Source organism: Chenopodium album, chromosome 24 (genome assembly GCF_948465745.1).
Source record: "Chenopodium album chromosome 24, dcCheAlbu1.1, whole genome shotgun sequence".
Classification (NCBI taxonomy): domain Eukaryota; kingdom Viridiplantae; phylum Streptophyta; class Magnoliopsida; order Caryophyllales; family Amaranthaceae; genus Chenopodium; species Chenopodium album.
This window is the reverse complement of record NC_137857.1, coordinates 32,348,562-32,369,942: the sequence shown is the minus strand read 5'-3', so window position 1 is coordinate 32,369,942 and position 21,381 is coordinate 32,348,562. Positions and strand designations below refer to the sequence as shown.

At 36.1% G+C, this 21,381-nt stretch overlaps 3 protein-coding genes and 1 non-coding gene across 5 annotated transcripts; 3 read left to right on the top strand and 1 right to left on the bottom strand.

Annotated features, from left to right (window-relative positions):
* The first annotated feature begins 6,335 nt into the window (after positions 1–6,335).
* LOC145610084 (DNA oxidative demethylase ALKBH2-like) lies at positions 6,336–8,687 on the top strand. Of its 2 annotated transcripts, none has more exons than XM_081665347.1 (4): positions 6,336–6,695; positions 6,942–7,058; positions 7,130–7,334; positions 7,454–8,687. In XM_081665347.1, the coding sequence occupies exons 1-4, from the start codon at positions 6,384–6,386 to the stop codon at positions 7,660–7,662; spliced, it is 843 nt and encodes a 280-aa protein (XP_081521473.1). In that variant the 5' UTR covers positions 6,336–6,383; the 3' UTR covers positions 7,663–8,687. The 2 variants fall into 2 exon arrangements, with proteins under 2 accessions (XP_081521473.1, XP_081521474.1); XM_081665348.1 differs by having other exon boundaries at positions 7,151–7,334; positions 7,454–8,686.
* A 204-nt stretch (positions 8,688–8,891) lies between these two features.
* On the top strand, positions 8,892–11,104 carry LOC145610081 (WEB family protein At1g12150-like). Its single transcript, XM_081665343.1, has 2 exons — positions 8,892–9,289; positions 9,378–11,104. Exons 1-2 carry the CDS (start codon positions 9,098–9,100, stop codon positions 10,977–10,979), a joined length of 1,794 nt encoding a protein of 597 aa, XP_081521469.1. The 5' UTR covers positions 8,892–9,097; the 3' UTR covers positions 10,980–11,104.
* A 3,757-nt stretch (positions 11,105–14,861) lies between these two features.
* Positions 14,862–14,934, top strand: TRNAF-GAA (transfer RNA phenylalanine (anticodon GAA)). The gene has a single exon. It is a non-coding gene; the product is annotated as a tRNA-Phe (tRNA).
* Positions 14,935–15,717: 783 nt separating this feature from the next.
* On the bottom strand, positions 15,718–19,354 carry LOC145610082 (serine/threonine-protein kinase D6PKL2-like). The gene is made up of 3 exons (XM_081665344.1): positions 19,197–19,354; positions 17,622–18,643; positions 15,718–16,946 (listed from the first exon to the last, which is right to left on the bottom strand). The coding sequence occupies exons 2-3, from the start codon at positions 18,506–18,508 to the stop codon at positions 16,073–16,075; spliced, it is 1,761 nt and encodes a 586-aa protein (XP_081521470.1). The 5' UTR covers positions 18,509–18,643; positions 19,197–19,354; the 3' UTR covers positions 15,718–16,072.
* Between the last annotated feature and the right edge of the window lie 2,027 nt (positions 19,355–21,381).

Below are 21,381 nucleotides of genomic sequence, written 5' to 3'. Positions count from 1 at the left end.
GGTAAAGTAAATCTTTTTTTTTTGGAGGTGGTAAATTTAATTAAGTGGTTATTTGAAGGTGGTAAAAGTCAAAATTCCCTTAAAGTTATATAAGGTTAACTGGTTAATATACGAAGTATATAGGTACTATAATAACCAAGGAATAGAAGAGCTTAATCTAGTGAGCAATGATTATATAAGTTTTCTTTTCTTCAACTCATTAGGCGATTAATGCTTAATATGATTAATAAATGTACTCATATAAGCTGAGGATGAACATAATCTAGTGATCATCAATAATTAAATAAATTATCTTCTTCTCCTAGATGATGATCTTAGTGGGAGCAGAAACCACATCAGTGACCCTGATATGGACACTGCCATTGCTACTCAACAATAAAGACGTCATGAACAAGACTCGAGCTGAACTAGACTCTGTGGTGGGCAAAGAAAGACAGGTCAATGAATCAGATCCACAAAGCTAGTCTACTTGCAAGCAGTTCTGTTGCCCTTGGTGTTTTGATGATAACACAAGTCAAATAAATGGACTAATGCCTTAATAAGTTGTATAGTTTGTTTTTTATAAGTTGCGGATTAATTCGAGGCAAAGGAACAGGAGCTTAAAAGAACAGAAGACTTGTTGCAGTGTTCCTGTGCGCAAATTCTATGCTACTCCTAGAGTACCGTGTGCATGGTACTCCAGGTTTATGAAATTTATGTTATTTTAATATGAACTTCATGTTATTTCAATTTATATATATGTTATTTTAAAATAAGTATATGTTATTTTTATATTTGCAAGTTGTTTTTTTTTTTTTTTTTTCAATATTGAACCTTTCGCTGTACTTCAGATTTATATAAAAGTCATGTTATTTTGATGTGAACCTCTTATTATTTCAATTTATATATATGTTTTTTTTTAAATAAGTACATGTTATTTTAATAAATGATTTTTTTTTTAATTTGTTTTTACATGAAGTTAAAGTAAAAAGTGAATAACATATTATTTTAGCAAAATAACACAAGGTTTTAAGCAAAATAACATAAGACTTAGGCAAAATAACTCAAGTATATTGGGTATGTAGTAGTGGCATACGTACCGTGATCCAGGAGTATATAATACTAATTGGTTCCTGTGAAGGAACAGAAGCTTCAGAGTAGAAGCTAGAGAAATAAGGCTCAGAGCAGATACTTCCTAGAGAATTATAAAGTCTAAAATATTTCATATTTAAGATTTTACATAAGTGAGAATAATTAGGAATTTATATATAGTGAAATGCGATTTCATTTTTTTTTTTTTTTTTTTTTTTGGTGTTTAGAGAGCCACAAGGGCGGGGGTGAGAATCGATCCCATGATCTTCTGGAACCGGGAGGGAAGCTCTAACCACTTGAGCTATCCCTCACTCTCGATTTCAATTTTGATAAAATGATAAGAGTTTTATTGATTGCTAAAAAATAGGGAAGTTGGTTTTGAAAATATCTTTCTGATTTTATCTTCAAAATAATATCTTTTTTCTTTTAGAAAGATTTAAACAACTAACTCCTAAACTTGCGCTATTGGGTTTGATTTAGTCTTTGCCATTAAACAAGGAAACTGCTTCAATTCATGGTGGTTCAACGTGTCCTGAGTTTTAGGACATGTTTGAAGTGCTGTAGGTAGTGGAGATTGGTGGCGTTGAGGTACTGAAGTAGTGGCGTAAGTGGAGGAAGTTATGACGTATTCTTCAAGCCATATTTTCCCTAATAATAATAATAATAAAAAATCTGCTCGGCTCGACTCTGCTATGCTATGCTCTACTCTGCTTCAATCTGCTCTGCTCTACCCAGAAGCTCAAAAGAACATGACCTAAGCCTCCAAAGTTTAGATTATTCCAGAATATTACAAAGTTGGGATTATTGAAAGAAATAACAATTATTCTAAAAAAATAGTCTTCACTTAAGACGAAAAAATTTAAAAATGATGATGTCATCTTAAGTCTTCAGATTTAAGAGTATGGGATTGATGTCGGGGCGTTTGGAATGTGAGAATGGGAGTTTGAGGATTAAAAGGTGGGAACGAGATTGGAAATTAAGGCAAAATTGACCTCAATAACATCAACTATATGTTGGGTGCACAGAATAACACAACGTTTGTCGGATGCACTCTACGTCACAAACTATTAAGTTTAGTGCAAAAAGTATCATAAATGATATCGGAGACTATTTCTCTCACCTATATAATTAATTTATTGTGCTAAGAACATGCCTCCTTTATTATAATTCACCCATTACCCCAATTAGTAAAAATAAATACTACTCCTTGAATACAAAAGGTTTTGTGTGAGACCGGGCTCAATAACAAAAGTCCAACAAAAAAGGTGCGGGCTAACTAAACTCGATCGCGAGGCCCGCAACCCCAAATACATGACAGTAATAGTCTAATACCTGACAATAATATTCTTATACTCCCTCCGTTACGATTTACTCGCAACATTTGCCATTTAGGGGTGTTACACATTACTCGCAACAAATTTTTTTTTTTCCTTATATAGTAAGTTTTTGAGGGCAAAAAGACAGATTTACCCTGACTATTTTTTTAAGATTGATTAAGTGTGTGTTAAACACATTGCTTACTTTGCTAATCTAACTTACTGATTTATCATCAACACAATTATTTTGTATGATTTTACCAAATTACCATTTCCACCAAAATCATTTCCCTCCCAATTAAATTCATCATCACTTTCATTTCCCAACCACCACCACCACCACCACCATCACCACCACCACCATACCCAGAATTTCTCTCTCCTTCTTCACCGATCTCCCCTCAATATGACCGCAACACCTCGCCGGAAGTCACTTAGCTTTCATTTCTCTCTTTCTGTTCTTTCTTTTCTTCCCTGTTGTTGTTTCGTCATTGTTGCTAAAGCTCAAGTTTAAAGGTTTTATGGACAAATTTAAACCATCAAAACTCTAGATCTAGAGTTTTGATGGTTTAATTTAACCATAAACCTTTAAATTTTCAGATATGTCCTTTCCTAGGTTCAAATTTTGCGGGTTCGTTGGTTGTTCGACTTTGACGGTTGGTGGTTCGATTTTGGTGCCGGGTTTGACTATTCAGGGTTCATTGGTTGGTTGGTGGGTGGTTCGAATTTGGTCGGTGGTTCGACTTTTTGGGTGGTTCGATTTTTTAGGTTCTTCGAATTTGGGTGGTGGTGGTTTTAATTTCTGGTGGGTGGTTTGAATTTGGTGGTTGGTTGGTTGGTGGGTGGGTGGTTCGAATTTCTGGGTTTGGGTTCGAGTTCGTGGGTTGTGGATTTTGGGATAGTGGGTTCGTGGGTGGTGGGTTACGGGGTTGTGGGTGGTGGGTTTCGGGGTGGTGGGTGGTGGTTATGGGTTCGTGGGTTGTGGGTGGTGCTACGTGGTAGTGGTGGGTGGTTTCGTGGTGGTAGATGGTGCTGTTGGGTGGTTTTGTGGTTGTGGGTGGCAGACTGGTGGTGCTAGTGTTGTTGGTGATGGTGCTAGGTGTTGGTGGTGGTGCTAGTTGTTGGTTTTGGGTTGGATTAGTACTTAAGTGTATCCCTAATTTTTCAATAATCATGCTTATGATCTTTTGCCTAGGAGTCCGCAATTCCCTCATTTGTTGCGAGTAAATCGTAACGGAGGGAGTACATGACACTAATATTTTAATACCTGACAATAATATTCTAATACCTGACACTAATATTTTAATAAGTGACAGTAATACTATAATACATGACAGTAATATTAGTACATGACACTAATGTTTTAAAATCTGACAATAATATTCTAATACATGACACTAATATTCTAATACCTGACAATAATATTCTAATACATGACACTTATATTCTTATACCTCACAATGACACTAATATTCCTAATACCTGACCATACTAGCTAATTCATTACCAAAAAAAATAAACCTAATACCTGACTATAATAACCTAATATTTGACATTAATAATCTAATATCTAAATATCCAATATCTTATATAGTAGTATATATAACCTAATTTCTGACAATTATAATTTAATTTCTGATATTTATAATCTAATATATGACAATTGTAATCTAAAATCTAACAATTAAGATCTAATATAGCAACAATCTCGGAGATTCAATCAGCTTCAATATGGCGTCTTTTTCCCTAATTTCAGATCAATTCAACGCTCATCTCTTAATTGAAAGCCGAAAACCTCGGCGACCGCCTCACAAACTCTCGATCAACCATAGAATTTTGCTTTCTCTTACCACCATTAACAACTGAATCAGAGCTCAAACTCAAAGCTAATTTCCTCGATTCCGAATTTCTCACCGTCTTTCCATTCTATTTCGATAATGTATAGGCAGAAACATTATAATTCCCAGATTGAATAACACCATTGAACCTTGGTGATCGTCTTACAGGCGAAGAAGGTGGAGGTTTAAACAACAGGAGCCTAGTATTCTGGGGTGATGAACTTTGAGAGGTTGAGGAGTGTAATGTGGGTCATTGTGGAATACTGATCCAAGAACAGGGTATGATATAGAATTATGATGCAATATGCATGAGAGCTAATTGGTGGTAATCGAGAGGAGAGAGAAAGAGTCTGGGAGATCTTCTTCTGAGAGGAGGTTCATGCAATTTATGTTTGTACGACTGGACTCACGTGAGTCCATTCTACACAATACTTTACCCCTTGCATAACACCTCGGTAACGATGAAGAAGACAAAGACCAATCCTAAATTCATAGGCAATCATTTAGCACAAGACATTCTTTAAATTATATTTTGGCAAATTACGAAACTCAATTTCTACTTCTATGCTGAATACATGCAATTAGTTATTTTTCTTGTTTCATAATTTTATGAAATTAGGGTATTTTTTGGTGTTATGATGCTTCATTGAGATTGATGTGTTGTTTGAATGAATTTGTATAATTTATGTTATGAGTTTCACTTTGTGACACTAGAAAACTTCATTTTGCCAAACATAATCCATTTAATTACAAAATAAGTTAAAGAAAAGTAATTAGGAAACACGTGCTAGGTATCATAAAGTAAAAAATACGCTTTTCATCTTATTTATGACATTTTCTACACCAAACTTAATAGTTTATGATGTAGAGTGTACCTGATTAAGGTTATGGTATTCTCTGCACACAACTTATAGGCCAGTTTTGCCGGGAATTAATGGATGAGAGTACATTAAAATATGCCAATATCTTTTTTGGATAGTGAGTGGAAATATATAGGGAATAAATAACAATTTTCCAAAATACCCTTATTAATATTTCTTTTTCCTTCTTTTCATTAATGGCAAAAATGTCATTTTGTACCTATTTTCATTCTCATCCAATTATTACATACCCTCCCTAGCTAATAAAAATGGTGGGAATCCACCCCTAAATAATCTCATTCCCTAACCCTCTTTATTCTCATTCTCATCAAACAAACAAGGCTTATTTCTTCAATTGATATTAAACTCCCACGGAGTGTTGGGAATGGGAGTTTGGGGATTAAAAATGTGGGAATGAGATTGGGAATAAAATATTTGGAATATACAGAAATATGGCAATACTGTATTTAGGTTGAGAATGGGAATATATAGAGAATAAATAACTAAAATACAAAATCACCCTTATTAATCTTTCTCCTCCCTCCTTTTCATTAATGGCAAAAATGTCATTTTCTCTCTATTTCCATTCTCATCCCCTAGGCAATAAAATGGTGGGAATTCACCCTATTTATTCTCAATCTCATTCCCTTCTTTATTCCCAATCCCATCTAACAAACAAGAGAAACTTTTTTTTATTTATTTTTTTTTTTTGAATTGGGATTAAAATTTTCATTTTCACCCTCAATTCCCATGTACCAAACACACCCCCCCCCCCCCCCCACCCCCAATCTCACCCTAATTCCCACGTACCAAATTAAGGGGACGTTTGGTTTGCAAAATATAGGTATGAGGTATGAGTTTAGAATGACTAAAACCCATATCATATGTTTGGTTGTCAAAAACATGAATTTTAAACCCAACCTCAAACTCATAAGGTATAGGGTTAGAATCCTTAGAGGGGGGGTGTGGGTTTGGCTCATTCCATCCCCTTAGGTATGAAATACGTGATATTAAGGGATGAGATTCCATTCCAAGATTGAACTAAGCACATGGTATTAAGTATTGAGTTCCAACCCGATACCACCTTAACCCCATTTTTTATTCCAAATGAGCAAATGCATTATGCATACCATTTTACAAACCAAACGCCCCTAAAAAAAATTGGGTCTCCAACTCTCCATCATTAACTTATTAACCCCTTGTAACATAAACCCAAAAAAATTTACAGCAGTTTGTGGTATGTAAAATTGGCAAATCAAAGTTGATTCTTTTCCCAGAAAAATCCTTTCTTTGAGAAAATGGAAAACTCAAAAGCAAAAGAAAGTGAAGATGAAAAATCAGATTCAATTGCAGTGAATCTAAACAAAAGCAACAGCAAAAGGGTCGAAGGAGAAGGTGGAGGAGAAGAAGAAGAAGAATTGTTGTTGTTGTCAGAAATTCGGAAAAGTAGTACAAAAAGTAAGATAATAGAATTAGGAAATGGAAGTGAAATTGAATATCACCCCAGATTTCTTGAGTACGATGATGCCTGGAATTACTTTGAATACCTCAACAATCATATTCCATGGACTCGCCCTACCATCCATGTATTCGGCCGTTCTTGCCTCCAGGTATATGCTAATTTATTTGGGTGCGTTCTCTTCACTTGAACTTATTAAACCCGAATAAATATATTTTTCATGTTATATGTGCAATTTGTCATTTGATTGAACCTTATTAGCCCCGATTACACCTTAAACTTATTTTTTTTATAAGATGAACGGAACACATCCTTATTAATTAAATTTATTATTTTATAAGATGAACAGAACACACCCTTATTACTCGTAACTAAAACTGATAAATAATGGTTGCAGCCCCGTGACACTTGCTATGTTGCAAGTGAAGGAGTTTCCAAATTGAAATACAGTGGCTATCAACCTCATGCTTACCCCTGGCACCAATTCCCACCCCTTAATCATCTTCTCCGGGCGGTACGTCTCAATGTCTCATCTCATCATTTAACTAATACGCTAATTAGCTGTAATATAGTTTAATTGAACAGTTATGTAATCAAATTTTCAAGATTGAAGATGCTGTTCCTGGAAGTCGTTTCAATAGCTTGCTGTTGAATAGATACAATTGTGGCAATGACTACGTTTCTTGGCATTCTGATGATGAACCTCTTTATGGTCCTACTCCTTTAATTGCTTCCCTTTCCTTTGGTTGTGAACGTCACTTTTACTTGAAGAAAAAACCCAATAAATCAGGTACTGCTAGACTGCTAGTATGTGTGCTGTATATTGCTGCTACACTTAGTCGTGATTAACTGACTTTATAATGCTGTGTTTTTTTCGGCCTGTCTGATCTGATCTGTTTTTGCTACTAGTGTCAAAGGCGAATTCAAATGATGAACCTGCAAGCAAGCGGTTGAAGAAAACCAACAATGCTGATCAGGATCTGCATTCCTTTTTATTAAAACATGGATCTCTTTTAGTTATGAAAGGTTACACTCAGAGGGATTGGATTCATTCCGTGCCTAAACGTACTAAACTAGATGCTGTCAGGATCAACCTTACCTTCAGGCTTGTCCTTTAACCTTCCAACATTCATGTCTTTTTACTTGAAGGGATGTTATGTTATGGGCTGGATGTAAACTCCCTTACATAGTTACCGCCTAATTGCCTATCTTTTCACTTACATTGCATAATGTAGCTGCTTTTTTGTTCTAACTTGTACCACATTACCTGGTTCATAATGGGAACCAGTTTCTTCACTCTCAACTTTCTGCTTATTTGCTCTTATGTTGCCTCATCTCAACTATCATTTTTTATCCGCCTTTTGTTTTCAATGTGGTAAGTACAGGCTCGAAGGATTAATATTAACACAACAAAAATATTCTCGAAGCTTGTGTACCATGAATATGCTCCAGATGAAAATATTACTATGCATAACAATCATGATACAGAGCTAGCTTTTTTTTATTTTTCTATCAGCATTCAGCAATCTGCAACGAGTGACAGAACACAAAAATACAGCAGAAGCTCTGTAATACCAAGTTTATTGTTTGTTAATCTTTACATTTGTTTCTATGACAAGTGTGTTAATATTAAACGAGATCAAAGAAGTTGGATGAGATTATATCACACAAATTTAATTAGTTTTATCAAACATACATCCATAAAAGCACCTCTCTCATCTAAAAATAGTAATATAATGTCCAGCATTGTAGGCTTTGTTGAGCAAAGTTCGTGTTAACCTCTTTAATTGTGTGGCTCTTATTTGTCCTGTCTTCTCTTCTATTTTTTTTTTTTTTCCCTTTCTCATTTTCATCCTATTGCAGATTAATCTCCTTTCTTGCATTTCGATTTTAATTCGTCATTTGCACTCTAACTTGAATCCATAATAATAGTTCTGGGCATTCAGCAACGTTGTTACGAAGATTAATCATAGAACATTGCCATAATATTATCTCCCTTTCTAAATTGATAACTTGAAGCTATTTGTCTTTTCCAATACATAACTCCCTATTTTTCTCTTCAGGTATGTTCATCTCTAACAACAATGTATTAAGATATTTTATTTTTTATTTTTTATTTTTTTTCAACGTGCACATATTGTTTCCTGATTTTTTTTTATTGGGTGCTAATACAACCTCGATTTAATTTTTAGATGCTCTATATAATTTAATTCCTTTAATTCTCTTACAATGAAGGAATTTTTACTTTCAACAACAAAAAATTAATAGCTTGTGTGTAATTTCATATATTACTATTTATTTGATAATATTTTCTAACTGTAAGGATCTCCTATACGAATATGACATTAAAGCTTTGTTATGATCTAAGTGTCATAAGAAAACAGAGTGATTGAAGTCATTAGAAAATTTTCACATGAAAACATATAATCTTAGCATGCAAAATTCTGATGTTGTCAACCATATGTCAGGTTGCAATTTTTTGTTATTGCGAACATAGTCAGGGTGCACCATTAATTGATCTACCACTTGAATTAAGTACTTCAATTACCTAACATGATGAACATAGCAAGAACACGACAGAACTCCATAGGAAGCTCCCCGAGGGCAGTCGAAGTAGGAGAGATTGATACCAAAGCTCCTTTTCAATCTGTCAAAGATGCTGTTAGTCTCTTTGTTGAAGCATCATCATCATTCTCTCCTAAAGCCAAACCTCTTGTTACCAAGAATAGTTTTAAACAAGCTCAGGTATTTTATTTAATTATTATATTGTCATGCTAGAAAGTTTATGGCAATTAATTTACTAACTTTTCTATTTCAATGTGAAACCAAGCAGGTAGTATTAGATAAGGAGGCACAGTTACATATTGCCTTGAACGAGCTGAATAAACTGAAGGAGCAACTGAGAGGAGCCGAATCCAAGAAAAATAAAACCATACCTGAACTCGACAAGGCTCGAAGGACTTTTGATGAACTCAAACAAAAACTAAAATCCATCAATGAATCCAAGAAGTCTGTACTTGAAAATTCAGAAGCTCTTAATGTTAGGGCTAGGGAGCTTGAAGAAGCAATATCATCTAGTGTTAATGCTCAAGACGTGGTTGATAGTGTACAGCAAGATCTGGATGCCACCAGAGAGGAGTACAATGCTACCATCTTGGAGCTTGATGCATCAAAACAACTACTCAACAGTGTGCGTAGGGATTATGACGCGACTTTAGAAGCTAAAGCCACTGCTTTACGCAATAAACAAAAAGCAGATGCGGCAGCAGAAGCTCACCAACACACAGTCAGTGACCTCACCAAGCAGATTTCTAGCATGCAGGAAGCAATAGCCAAGATCAAGTCTTCTTCTAAAGACGCTGAAGAGGAGCACCAGAAGCTTTCAACAAATAAACATGAGGAGCTATGTTCTGATAGACTTTCCAAGGAAGAGTTGGAGCATAAATTGCTCACTCTGAAGAATGAACACCAATCTCTACTATCGGATGAAAATCTGCAATTGAAACTTGTGGAAACTAAAGCTGAAATTTTATATATTGAAGAAAAGTTATCAAAAGCCCGAGCTGCTTATTTAGAATCTCAGCAAGGAACAACTTTTGAGCTTGAGAATGCTAAGAAATCATTAGAGAAAATAGCAGAGGAGAAGTCATCTGTTCAACATTCAGTTGAATCCCTCGAGCAAGAGCTAGAACATGTTAGAAAGGAATTGGCAGAGCGGAAGTGTAAGCAGAAGGAAATAGATGCTTTAGTCAACAAGCTTCAAGCCGAAGTAGATGATCACAAGAATGTGCTTGAAGCTGGTGTTGTAAATAAAACAAGTGCAGCAGATGTCTCGGATGATACGGCCATATTGATTGAGCAACTGACACTGGAAACTGAGAGAGCTAGGCAAGGAACTCAAGAGATGAAGAAGGAAATAGAGGAGCGGAAACAAGAATCCAAGACTATCACAGAGTCAATAGCAGAGATGGAAAATAAGCTAGCAAGTTTATTGAAAGAAGTAGAAGCAGCCAAAGCCGCAGAAAGAGCTGCACAAGATGAGGTTAAAGCTCTTTCTGAAAATGCTGACGCTGCTCAGGAATCTACTTCTGAAAGCAGTGGAAAGATTAAGTTATCGAATGAAGATTACAACTCTTTGATGGAGAAAGTTGATGAATCTGAAAAGTTAGCTGACATAAAAGTAACTGCAAACTTGGCTCTGGTAGAAGATCTAGTGGCAAGCCAAAAGGAAGCAGCTAAAAAGTATGAAGCTGCTTCAAAGGAGATAGAAGAACTAAAGATGAAGGAAGAGGAGGCTCTAAAGACTGCTGAAATGGCAGAGGCTGCAAAGAGTGCTTTGGAAGCGGAGCTGCATCGGAGGAATCATCAAACAACTGAAGCTGAATTGACACTTCAGAGTGATACAGAGGAACCTGATCCTGAAAATTGTCTTTAGTATCAATATCTTGCTCATAAGCTCATGTTGCAGACAAAAAAATTATAGAATTTGCATGTTTTCTCATCGTTGTATTAAAATGTTCTTGTACAGCAATAAAAAAAAATTGTTGCAGCTTATGGCTGGGGAAGAATCTCTATATTGCAAATTGCAATTCAGATTAAGTTTTCATTGGTATAATTGTTCATTAGACAGAGCCAATGATGTTGGTTTGTGTAGCTTCTATGTTACAACCTGATCCCACATTTGAGGAGCTGTTGTATTCCCGGTGTTGCAATCAATTTCTGGAATCATCATTCCCTTGAGAGCTGTCATTGCTAAGTGTTCATGAATTCTATACATTATTTCGCTTTGAACCATCTGTTGAGTCGGGTCCATTTCTGTGCAACTCAGACTCAACAATTTTGAGTGATCTCAGTTTCTTCTGCAGAGACGTCTGGCAGGAGTATGGAAAATGTTCTGTTTATTTACATCACAATGCTGGAGTACAGACTGCTGGATGATGTATCTATAAAGATGTTTATGAAATTTGTAATCCAAGGTAGTACCTTACAGTTCTTTCAGGATGTAGCGAAGATTAGATCCCTTTTTTTTTTTTAAAAAAAAACAATTACACAACACATTACTATACTCCAAGCAGTATTTACAAAAAAATGCATGATATTAGTAAACTTAGGCAGCAAGATCATTTAAAAATAACCACTAAGGTGCTATAATTCTAACCTAGCTTTAATTACATCCAAAACTTTGTATCATCAATTTAGAATAAAAGGTATGAACTCAATTTACATGTTTTTTTTTTCCTTAAATCATAAGATAAATTGTGAAGCAGTGACGAATTATTCGACCAAATGGATAGCTTGTTAGAATCACATGAAAAAGAGATAAATATTTCTTAATATAACACTTCAAATTTTATACTGTTATACATACATCGTATATAATACTTCAGCAAGGAATGGAGGGAGTAAGTCAGTAAGAGCTTGTTATTTCACATGAAACAAAGTATGTTGTATGACTATCTTTTTTATTTATTTTTTTTAATTGTTTGTACATCGTACTATTTCTAACTTAGCATTGGTGAGGAAGGCAGGCAAAGGAAGGTAAGAGACAAACAATAAACCCTTCACCCTTGTAATAAAATAATAATGCACATTATACAGAGTAGGAGCACAATATATTAAATTAAAAGTACATGTAGTTGTCATGACGAATTCTTTGGAAATAGTTCTCCGTGATTCTCTCACGTATTCGCATATTCCTTTTTTGAACATTGACATGCAGATTTGAGACTTTTCCTTGAGGGATTTTTCTCACTAGAAAAAAACAACTATCCATGACACTAGACTACAGATTATGCAACTTCATGTACCTTATGCTGGACTGTTTCAAAAAACCACCCACTAATGCAATAAAAAGTACTCCGTAGTAAATAGTACCACGGCGCATTCAGGTTTGAATAATTTGGTTGTAACCGAGACACCAAGTGAATGGGAAAGAACAATTTTGTCTAGCCTTAGTCTAGTCCGCAACATTCACAGCTAGACAAGCAGCTGATAATGAAAGTAAAGGTAGAACTAAGAAAAACATCATCTTAGCTAAGCTAGGCCCAAGTTAATAGATTTTGTTGAGACCTTTATGTTGCTAAGAAAAGGATTGAGAATATTCAACAACTTAAACGATTAATTGTACTCTCTTGATCGAATATTTCAGGCCAATGAATGGTAGAGCAACAAAGTCAGCACCAACAGAGTCAGCACCATCTAACTCCCTTGATCAGACATTCAGACTATATCAAAACTTTGAAATATAATATAATTACAGGGAATTATAGTCTCAATTCCCTGCCCTTCCCTACATTAGAGAGGCATATCATATCATAGGATAACATATTATTATCAGCAACTAATCGCCTTCTTAGCCTTCTCCTTACCTGCTCCTCATAAGTCTTCTTTACTTGGATAAATAATACAGTATATTTTCATTACATCTTGTTGGTAGAGACTAGAAACCCTTATGCTTAAGTCAAGCCAGAATATAAAAACAAAGATCAATCTCAAAAAACAGATTAAACTAAATAAAACTAGTGTCAGCACCTTTAACCTCAAGCTCGTCTATGGAAATCACAAGTATAACATCCCCTAGCAGGGCCGATGACAGCGATGCCAATGCCAGTGCAATAGCCACCACCAGCCCTGCATCAGTTGACCATCATCACTACTCTCATTTTGATTCCATACACAACAGCAATTATGACCGTGCAGTTGCTGCTGTTGCGGATGGTTATTTTGGTGGTGTGAGCGAGATCATTGAGATCATGGAGGAAGATGAAGAGATTCTTGTTGCATCATCTTCATCATCACATCAAAATAACAATAATTTTAATAAAAAGAAAACTAGCTTTATCGGGAGATCAGGAGGGCAGCAGTTGACTACTATAAGTGAAGGTGGCATAATAACTAATACCACAAGTTTGTTCTCAATTGACATCCACAATAACAGTGGAAGATCATCTGATGATGTGGTATATGTTGCGGTGGGTAAGAGTGAATCAAGCAATGGTGCGCTTCTATGGACCCTCAAGCATTCTGTTCATCCTGGAACTACTCTTGTTTATCTCATTCACGTCTTCTCTGACCTTAAATTCATTCCAAGCCCTTGTAAGCACCTCGTCTCCTATACATGTTTCTTTAATTTCTTCATCTAACTGGCCTGCCATATCCTCCAGTTTTTTATTTTTTATTTTCTAATATTTTACTTCATACATGTACAAATCTTAATGAATAGTTTAGCTCCCTTGGCTATATTAATTTAATGAAACATGCTGTAAGAGAATCTGGAATCTGTAATACTGTAATTAACTAATTGGTATGTGCATAACACATTTATCTTTTAGGAATTGGAAATTACCATATGATAATAAATGCATTTTGCTAATAACACAATAATGATTATTGCAGTTGGAGGAGGGGTGGTACCAAAGACTCAAGTGAGTCCAGACCTTGTGGAGAGTTACATGGTGGAGGATACTAGGAAGAGGCGGGAATTACTTAACAAGTATGTGGATATCTGCACTTCACATCGGGTAACTTATAAATGCTAATCCCATAAACTTAAATTTAGTTAAGTGTGTATTGGGCAGTACAATGCTTGTATCTAACAAGAAATGCATACTAATTAAACGATTAATATGTACAGGTACAGGTAGAGACTATACTAATTGAGAGTGATTTAGTGGCAAATGCTATCGTGGAGTTGATTTCTGTTCTCAACATTCGCCAATTGGTTGTAGGAATGTCCAAGTCCAACTTGAGGTATTACAGACACCAACTATACATAGATATAGCTAAGCTAGTAGTAATCCATTGTACTGATCCTGAAAGCAAGATTAAAATGAGTTAAACTTATAAGATTTGGCCATAAATAATCAAAGCCTACTACATATGAGACGGTTAAATTAACAATATAGGGAGCATTAACTCATTAAGTTTGTAAAGGGAGTATACTTTATTATTTTTTTAAAAAAAAAAAAAAAAATCAAAGTAAAGATTGGTGCATTGTATGATGTAACAGGAAACTGAAGGCAGGAAAAGGAAGTGCAACAGTAGCAGATCAGATAAGGCAAAATGCAGCTGAGGGTTGCGAGCTCACAATCGTATGTCAAGGCAAAAAACTGAATATGTCTGAATATTATCGAACCTTTGAAGATCATCTGCATTCAAATCCCACTTCTTCACCAACAGCTGCGTCTAGTGAAGGCCGTAATCAATTTGACGAGCAGCAACAACAACCTCCTACGTCCCACAGCTCATTCTCTTGTTGCTTTAAAGGTTGAATACATCATATAAGTATGATATTTATTGTGGAGGATGAATACAACAAGCGGGGATAGCTCAGTTGGGAGAGCGTCAGACTGAAGATCTGAAGGTCGCGTGTTCGATCCACGCTCACCGCATTTTGTTGTCATTATTTTTACAAATGTGATCTTCCTGTACCCCACTTGGCCGCCGTTCCTCCTTGAGAGTTGTGACTTGTAAAGAAAATATGCAACCTCACACTTGAGTAGTTCACTTCACTTTTAAAGTTGTTGTATCTGTACTCTGCTGCAGAGTACTATTGTATATCTGGTCCAACATACAATAATTCCATTTAGGAGACATTTAGTCCGACAATTATGCAATAATAATATCAAGTAATATGTACTTATTTAAATGTCTTTAATTAATACTCCGAATCCTACTTTGATCTACTGACTTTAGACCCTAATTATGACTCCCAGCCCTTTAACAATACAGAATTATGCTACTTTAGTCCTTAATCATGCACATGTAGTCACCCTTGCCTTGGTGCAGTACAGCCAGCAGAAATTTTTATTCTTTAGCATGTGCAATTATGTTGTTTTTAAAAGATAATTCTAACTTTTTATATACACTACCATTTTTATTCATCCTTCTTAATAAAAATCATTTTATATTAAATAATCTTTTAAAAAAAGTAGACATTTTTCAAAGAGTGTGACCTAGACACAATTAAAACTGGACATATAGAAGAATTTTATCCAACAAAATTTAGATTATGACCCTTAAAAACAAATGGGTCACTCTCCTCATGTTGTCAAGAGAGTAGCAACTATCTACTATCTAGTACTGTAATACTATAGCAATGGCTAATTTACTCAACAATGACTACATGTATCTGACTTAAATGAAATGTTACATGCAACGAGTAGGGTAGATACTTCGAAAAATAAAAAGCTCTGAAACAAATGGAGCACATCTTAAGATACATATACATTTTACCTCTCTTTCGAGTATATGGAGAGTTCACACCGCACCCAATACATTAGTTTTAACATAAATACATTACAGGCAAAAACCAGTTACAGCCCTCGCAGGCCTGGATCAGCGTATAGCAATCATATCTGCTTCTGCCTCCTCAGTACAGGGCACTCCAACTCCACCGCGTTTCTCCCAATTTGTGCTCACTAGATAATTATAAGGATCAAATCTTTTTGGCAACAGTTCTCCTAATCCAGCAGAATGCGAAACATATATGAAAAAAAGAAGAAGAAAATTGGAACAAAGATTGCAACCTCAGAAGAAATCAAATTCAAGATAATTGTCAGAACCCTTTTGATCAGGTGCCCTCATGGCAGGATCAGCTTTTTCATGAGAGGGAGGAGGAACTGCTGCCTTTTCAATAACAACAGGCTTTGGTATCTCAGGAGGTGTGGCACATCGTATTAGTGCCCAGTTCACACCTTCAAAAAATGGGTGTTGCTTAATCTCTGTTGCCCCTCTTTTGTATGCCAACCTATGCTGTGGTTCTTTCACAAGCAACCCCTTTATGAGATCCCTGCCTGCAAAACTTACAGTTGGGGATTCAGGAAATCTTAGAGGTTGCCCCACAACATTGAACAGAGTAGCACGGTTCCCTGAACCTTTGAAAGGAGTTCTACCGAATAACAGCTCATAAAGAAAGATCCCAAATGTCCACCAGTCGACTGCACTTCCATGACCTTCCCCTTTGATAATTTCGGGCGCCAAGTACTCATGGGTACCAACAAAAGACATTGATCTGGCACTGGTTGGCTCTGCCATAAGCTCAGGCAGTGGATTCACTTGGTTTCCAATTTCATTCTTTGCCTTCTTATCTTTCTTAGACCTACTTGTAAAAAAACGTGGCGAGAAGCATGTTGTCGGCGCAACACATGAAGGCTGAATGCAGGAAGGCTCAATACAAGCTGGCTGAACACAGTAACCTTGATCTTTTCGCAATGGCTCCGTCTCGTTCGATGATGACTTCACTAGTGTTGGACTCACAGCACAACGAAGAGAAAGATCAAAGTCTGAGAGCATTATGTGTCCATCATCTCTCACAAGGACATTCTCAGGCTTAAGATCACGATAGACAATCCCAAGCATGTGAAGATACTCCAGTGACAGGAGGACTTCTGCTACATAAAATCTGCAAGAGTTGATTGCAAAACAGAAGTCAGCGTGGTTGCAGCACACAATTGAAAAAAATAAATAAATAAAATCTATGCTCATGTGACACAACGATGAAGTTCAATCTTCTCCTCCAAAAAGAATGATGAAGTTTAATCTTTCCTAGTCAAAAGTTGAAGCACAGAACACAATGCTGGTATTGCTTGCATCTTATAGTGATACGAGATCATACAAGAGTACAAGCCACTGGAGAAAAACTCAGTACCTTAGCACCAGCAAACACACCATACAAGGAACCCTCATCAGCAAAATTATGAATCATATTCACTGAACTTTCACAGATGTAATTGGTCAACTACGGCAAAATGTGGCACAGAAATGTACCATGGAGTCTTAATCCTCTACCATTGCAGCACAAGGTAAACTGGGCACTGTCGGCAGCTCTCTAAGTTAGCTTGCCAATATAAGATTGTGGAATGAGTAAATTTAAGATCTTGAAATGTGATTCAGTTCAGACATATTCAGTGAACGTAACGAATAATAACATGTCAAGTAGAAAAAATAATATGTCCTAGCAAAGATATACCACAAAGAAAATCCAAATGATCAATGGTAAAGATAGACAGAGCAATTAACAAGAAACATGACACCATGTACAAAGTTTAATTAGTACTAGAGCTGTAGGTAATCTTACTTTACTGCTTGTTCAGTAAAATATTTCCCTGGCTGCCTCTGCCTAAGAGTGTGCAAATCCCCACCTGGGCAGAATTCCATCACCAAGCATGAGAATTTATCGGTCTCAAAGTGGGTATACAGAGTAGGAAGGAAAGGGTGGTCCAAAGATTGAAGAATCTCTCTCTCTGTCTGAGCTCGAAGTAACTTCTTGCGACTCGCCAAAGATGCTTTGTCCATTACCTTCATGGCAAAGTAACACTTAGTTCCACTCAGCTCAGCAAGGTAAACGCTACCAATATCCCCGCATCCCAATCTTTTAAGCAGTCTAAAGTGGCTCAACCCCAACATTCCATCTCTGGCACGGACTATTTGAATAGCTTCCCATCTGACATCATTCCCCTTGTGAGGCTTGCTAATGCTGCTACTAAAGCTGCTGCAACTGCTCTCCTCACTAACATCAGTGCTAGTGCTTCCTCTACACAAACTACTCTTGCCACTTTCAACAAAATCAAGCCGGCCACTTGTTTTGGCACTTCCACTTGTCTTAGCAGCACTGCTTGTTCCATCACTAAATTTAGCAGACACTGAACTGTCTTTGATACTTCCATATTCTGATGTTTTCTTCTCATTATCAGTAGATAAATCTTCCAAAATCCTAGCTTCATTCTCAACAGGATCTATGCCAGCCGAAGAGGGCTCAACACCAGACAACAAATTGAGGGATGCATTTTGGTTGGTGGATTTAGACTTATCAGGGTGCTTGGAGCCAATCTGCAGCGAGTTTGCAAAGTGGTCAGCGAATTCGGGTTTGGATTTGGTGGTGGCGGAAACCTGGGAAGGAAAAGCCGAACGCCCTAGTCGATGTTGGCGATCAGACGAAGCTTTAGTAGCATTATTGGAAGCCATAGGAAGTTAGGAAGGAAGAAAGGGTTGAAACATCAAAGTGATGGTATACAAATGCAATTGAATCTGGGTTCAACACCCATTCTTCTGAAAATGACAGTAGTAGCTCCCTAATTATAAAGTTCTGTAGTCCACCTCCTATTCAATTAAGAAAGCACAAAACCCCACAATCAAACAAGATAATTAATGTTATTCCATGGAAATTATATGATTGTGTTGCATGGACTGATTCATAATGCAATATTTTTTTAATTTTTTTTTTTTTAGCAAAATAGAATGAAATCACCAAAAATCACACTCATTGACAGATATATATACATACATACATACATATATACATCTTCAATTTATCTACAATTTAGAAGAAGAAAAACAGTCAAATTCAATTTTAATTTCATGCCCATAAACAGAAATTAGGAGACAAATATGTAAATTACAAAAATCAAATCAGAAAAGTAGAAAAAGAAAAGGAATAAAGGAAACCCAAAAGAGGGGGTGAGATTGAACAAGGAGAAAGGGATCCAGGGAAGGAACTTCAATTTGAAGAAGAAACCAAATTAAGAAGAACAAAATGCAGATTAACAAATATAAAATTACTGGGTATAAGATTAACAAATTTAATTAAACAAAAGAACAGATCTTTAATTCGTGAAAAAGAAGAGATCCCAGAAAAGAAAAGAAATGAAATAACCTGATAAAAAGTAGTATGAATCTTCAGGGTTTATGCTTTCAGGTGGGATGTACAGAGAGTATAGTTCTGAGAAAGAATGAGAAGAGAGAGTAATTTAGAGGAGAGAGAAAGAGTAAGAAAGTAAAGAGGTAGTCAAACCGATATTATACTACAGAGTGCTACTGTACTACAGGTCACTCAAACAATGCTACTCGTAGTAAATTGGAAGAAAGCAACCCCAGATTAGTCCTTTTTTCAATAATAGTTGACGACCCAGTGACCCACCCATTTTTTTCTTTCTATCGGGTTTGGATCTCTTGCTATGCATATCCATTTTCCATTCACTCAATGCCCTAATTCTGTCGGGTAATTGGGTCAGATATGGTTGAATCGGGTTAGATTGGGTCTATTTTAAATTTGAGTGATGCTAAATTATAAGCTTATACAAGTAAAAATTTGGTTCGGTTCGGTTCGTTTTATATCGAATCGGTTAGGTGAACTTTTGACCCATCTACTTGTAATTGTAGAATGATTGATATTATTAGGTTTAGCTCACGTGTCATGCTAGAGCGTAGAGGATCATGCCTGTAACAAAATACAAAAAAATCATACTTGGTATCATGTTAGACTTGTGCATATCATTCATAAACAAAAATCCATATATTGTGCTATGCCCATGGAACCCCCCCCCCCCCCCCCTCCCAAAAAAAAAAAAAAAAAAAAAAAAAATTTATATGATATTTTTTTTGTAAATTAGTAGAATAAATTCAGGTCAAGCAGTAGGCCTGTCTTGTTCCGACTTGTGCCAAAATTTGAACATATTGTTTAGACTTGTGCCCATGGCACATTGGCATGCCTCTTCATCGAGCTCGTGTGTCATTGTCAAGTTAGACCATCTCCATGCAACACAACCCATGCTTAATTCTATGTCCATTGGTGGCTTTATTAATGATATATACTACAGTATCGTATTATTTTTCTAATCAATCATAAAAGGCATACATGTAATGATTATTATGCAAACTTTAAGCGTAGCCCTTGACCATGAATAATTTATGATAGTGACACACTGATACTCCCTATAGTAGTGCTGCTTGAGGTTAGATTTTAGATAATCAGCACTGTTTAAGTGTTATTTATGTGTTTGCCCGGCTGCCCGCCATTCATGCCTATAGCTTCACAATCACAGTCCAAGGCAATTAACCAAGGTAGACAGAAGTGTTACTAGGAGCAGCAACACATGGTATAAATTAGTAAGAACTAAGAAGCATTCCTTTTACTACCAGCTTATACGCCTTATAGTGCAGCAGGCAAAGAGTAACGGACAACAGCACAAACTCATGCTGCACATAATTATAAGTGCTTGTGCTATTAACAGTAGAAATACATATTCAGTGTGCAAAGGCACTAGTTGAGGTCAAATTTAAGATAGATCAACTTGCTCGCATCGATCTTATGTAACAAAACAACAGACAATGATAGGTCAATTATCTTAAATGAATGGCAAGGGAGAAAAGAGTGGGAAGGGAGACCCCTCAGGCTACATGTTTGCTTTTGAGGCTACACATAATTGATATTGTATGGTTACATATCATAGTAACAGATATAATAATATTCTACGACTCTATATTATATAATAAAAGTAGGTGAAAAAAATTCAGCACCTCTCACATGTCAATTTATTTTAACTTCATTTATCATATTCATTGGGAGTGTAAGAAAAGGGATTCTATAGATTTATATCCCCGCCACCAAAGCGGGGTCCTATTGATATTTTATACCAAGACTTCAATACCAAGAAACTAAGCAGTGTTTAGTTTCCATATTGAATTTGTGGTATATCGATCCATAAATAGCAAACACATCCTCAATCAGATACACTTGACAAATATCACTTGTAGATAGGAATTGGACACTGCTAATAGCCAACTACCAGAGTCCAGATGAGAGAAACCTCCAACCACCATATTCTTTACTTGTGTGGCATTCCTTTGCTCTGTCCCCAATCCCCATACCCCCTCTATAATTAAATCCTACCCTTCTCTATCTTTCATCTTCCGCATCCAATCCATTTTCCTACATCAAATTTTAAAGATGGGACTTAAGATATAGACATACAAAGGGAGAACAACAACGACACCTTAACACGTAGTCGCAAAAAAATTGACAACTTAACTTTTAGGTGTATGCCTAAATGCTTAGGGTG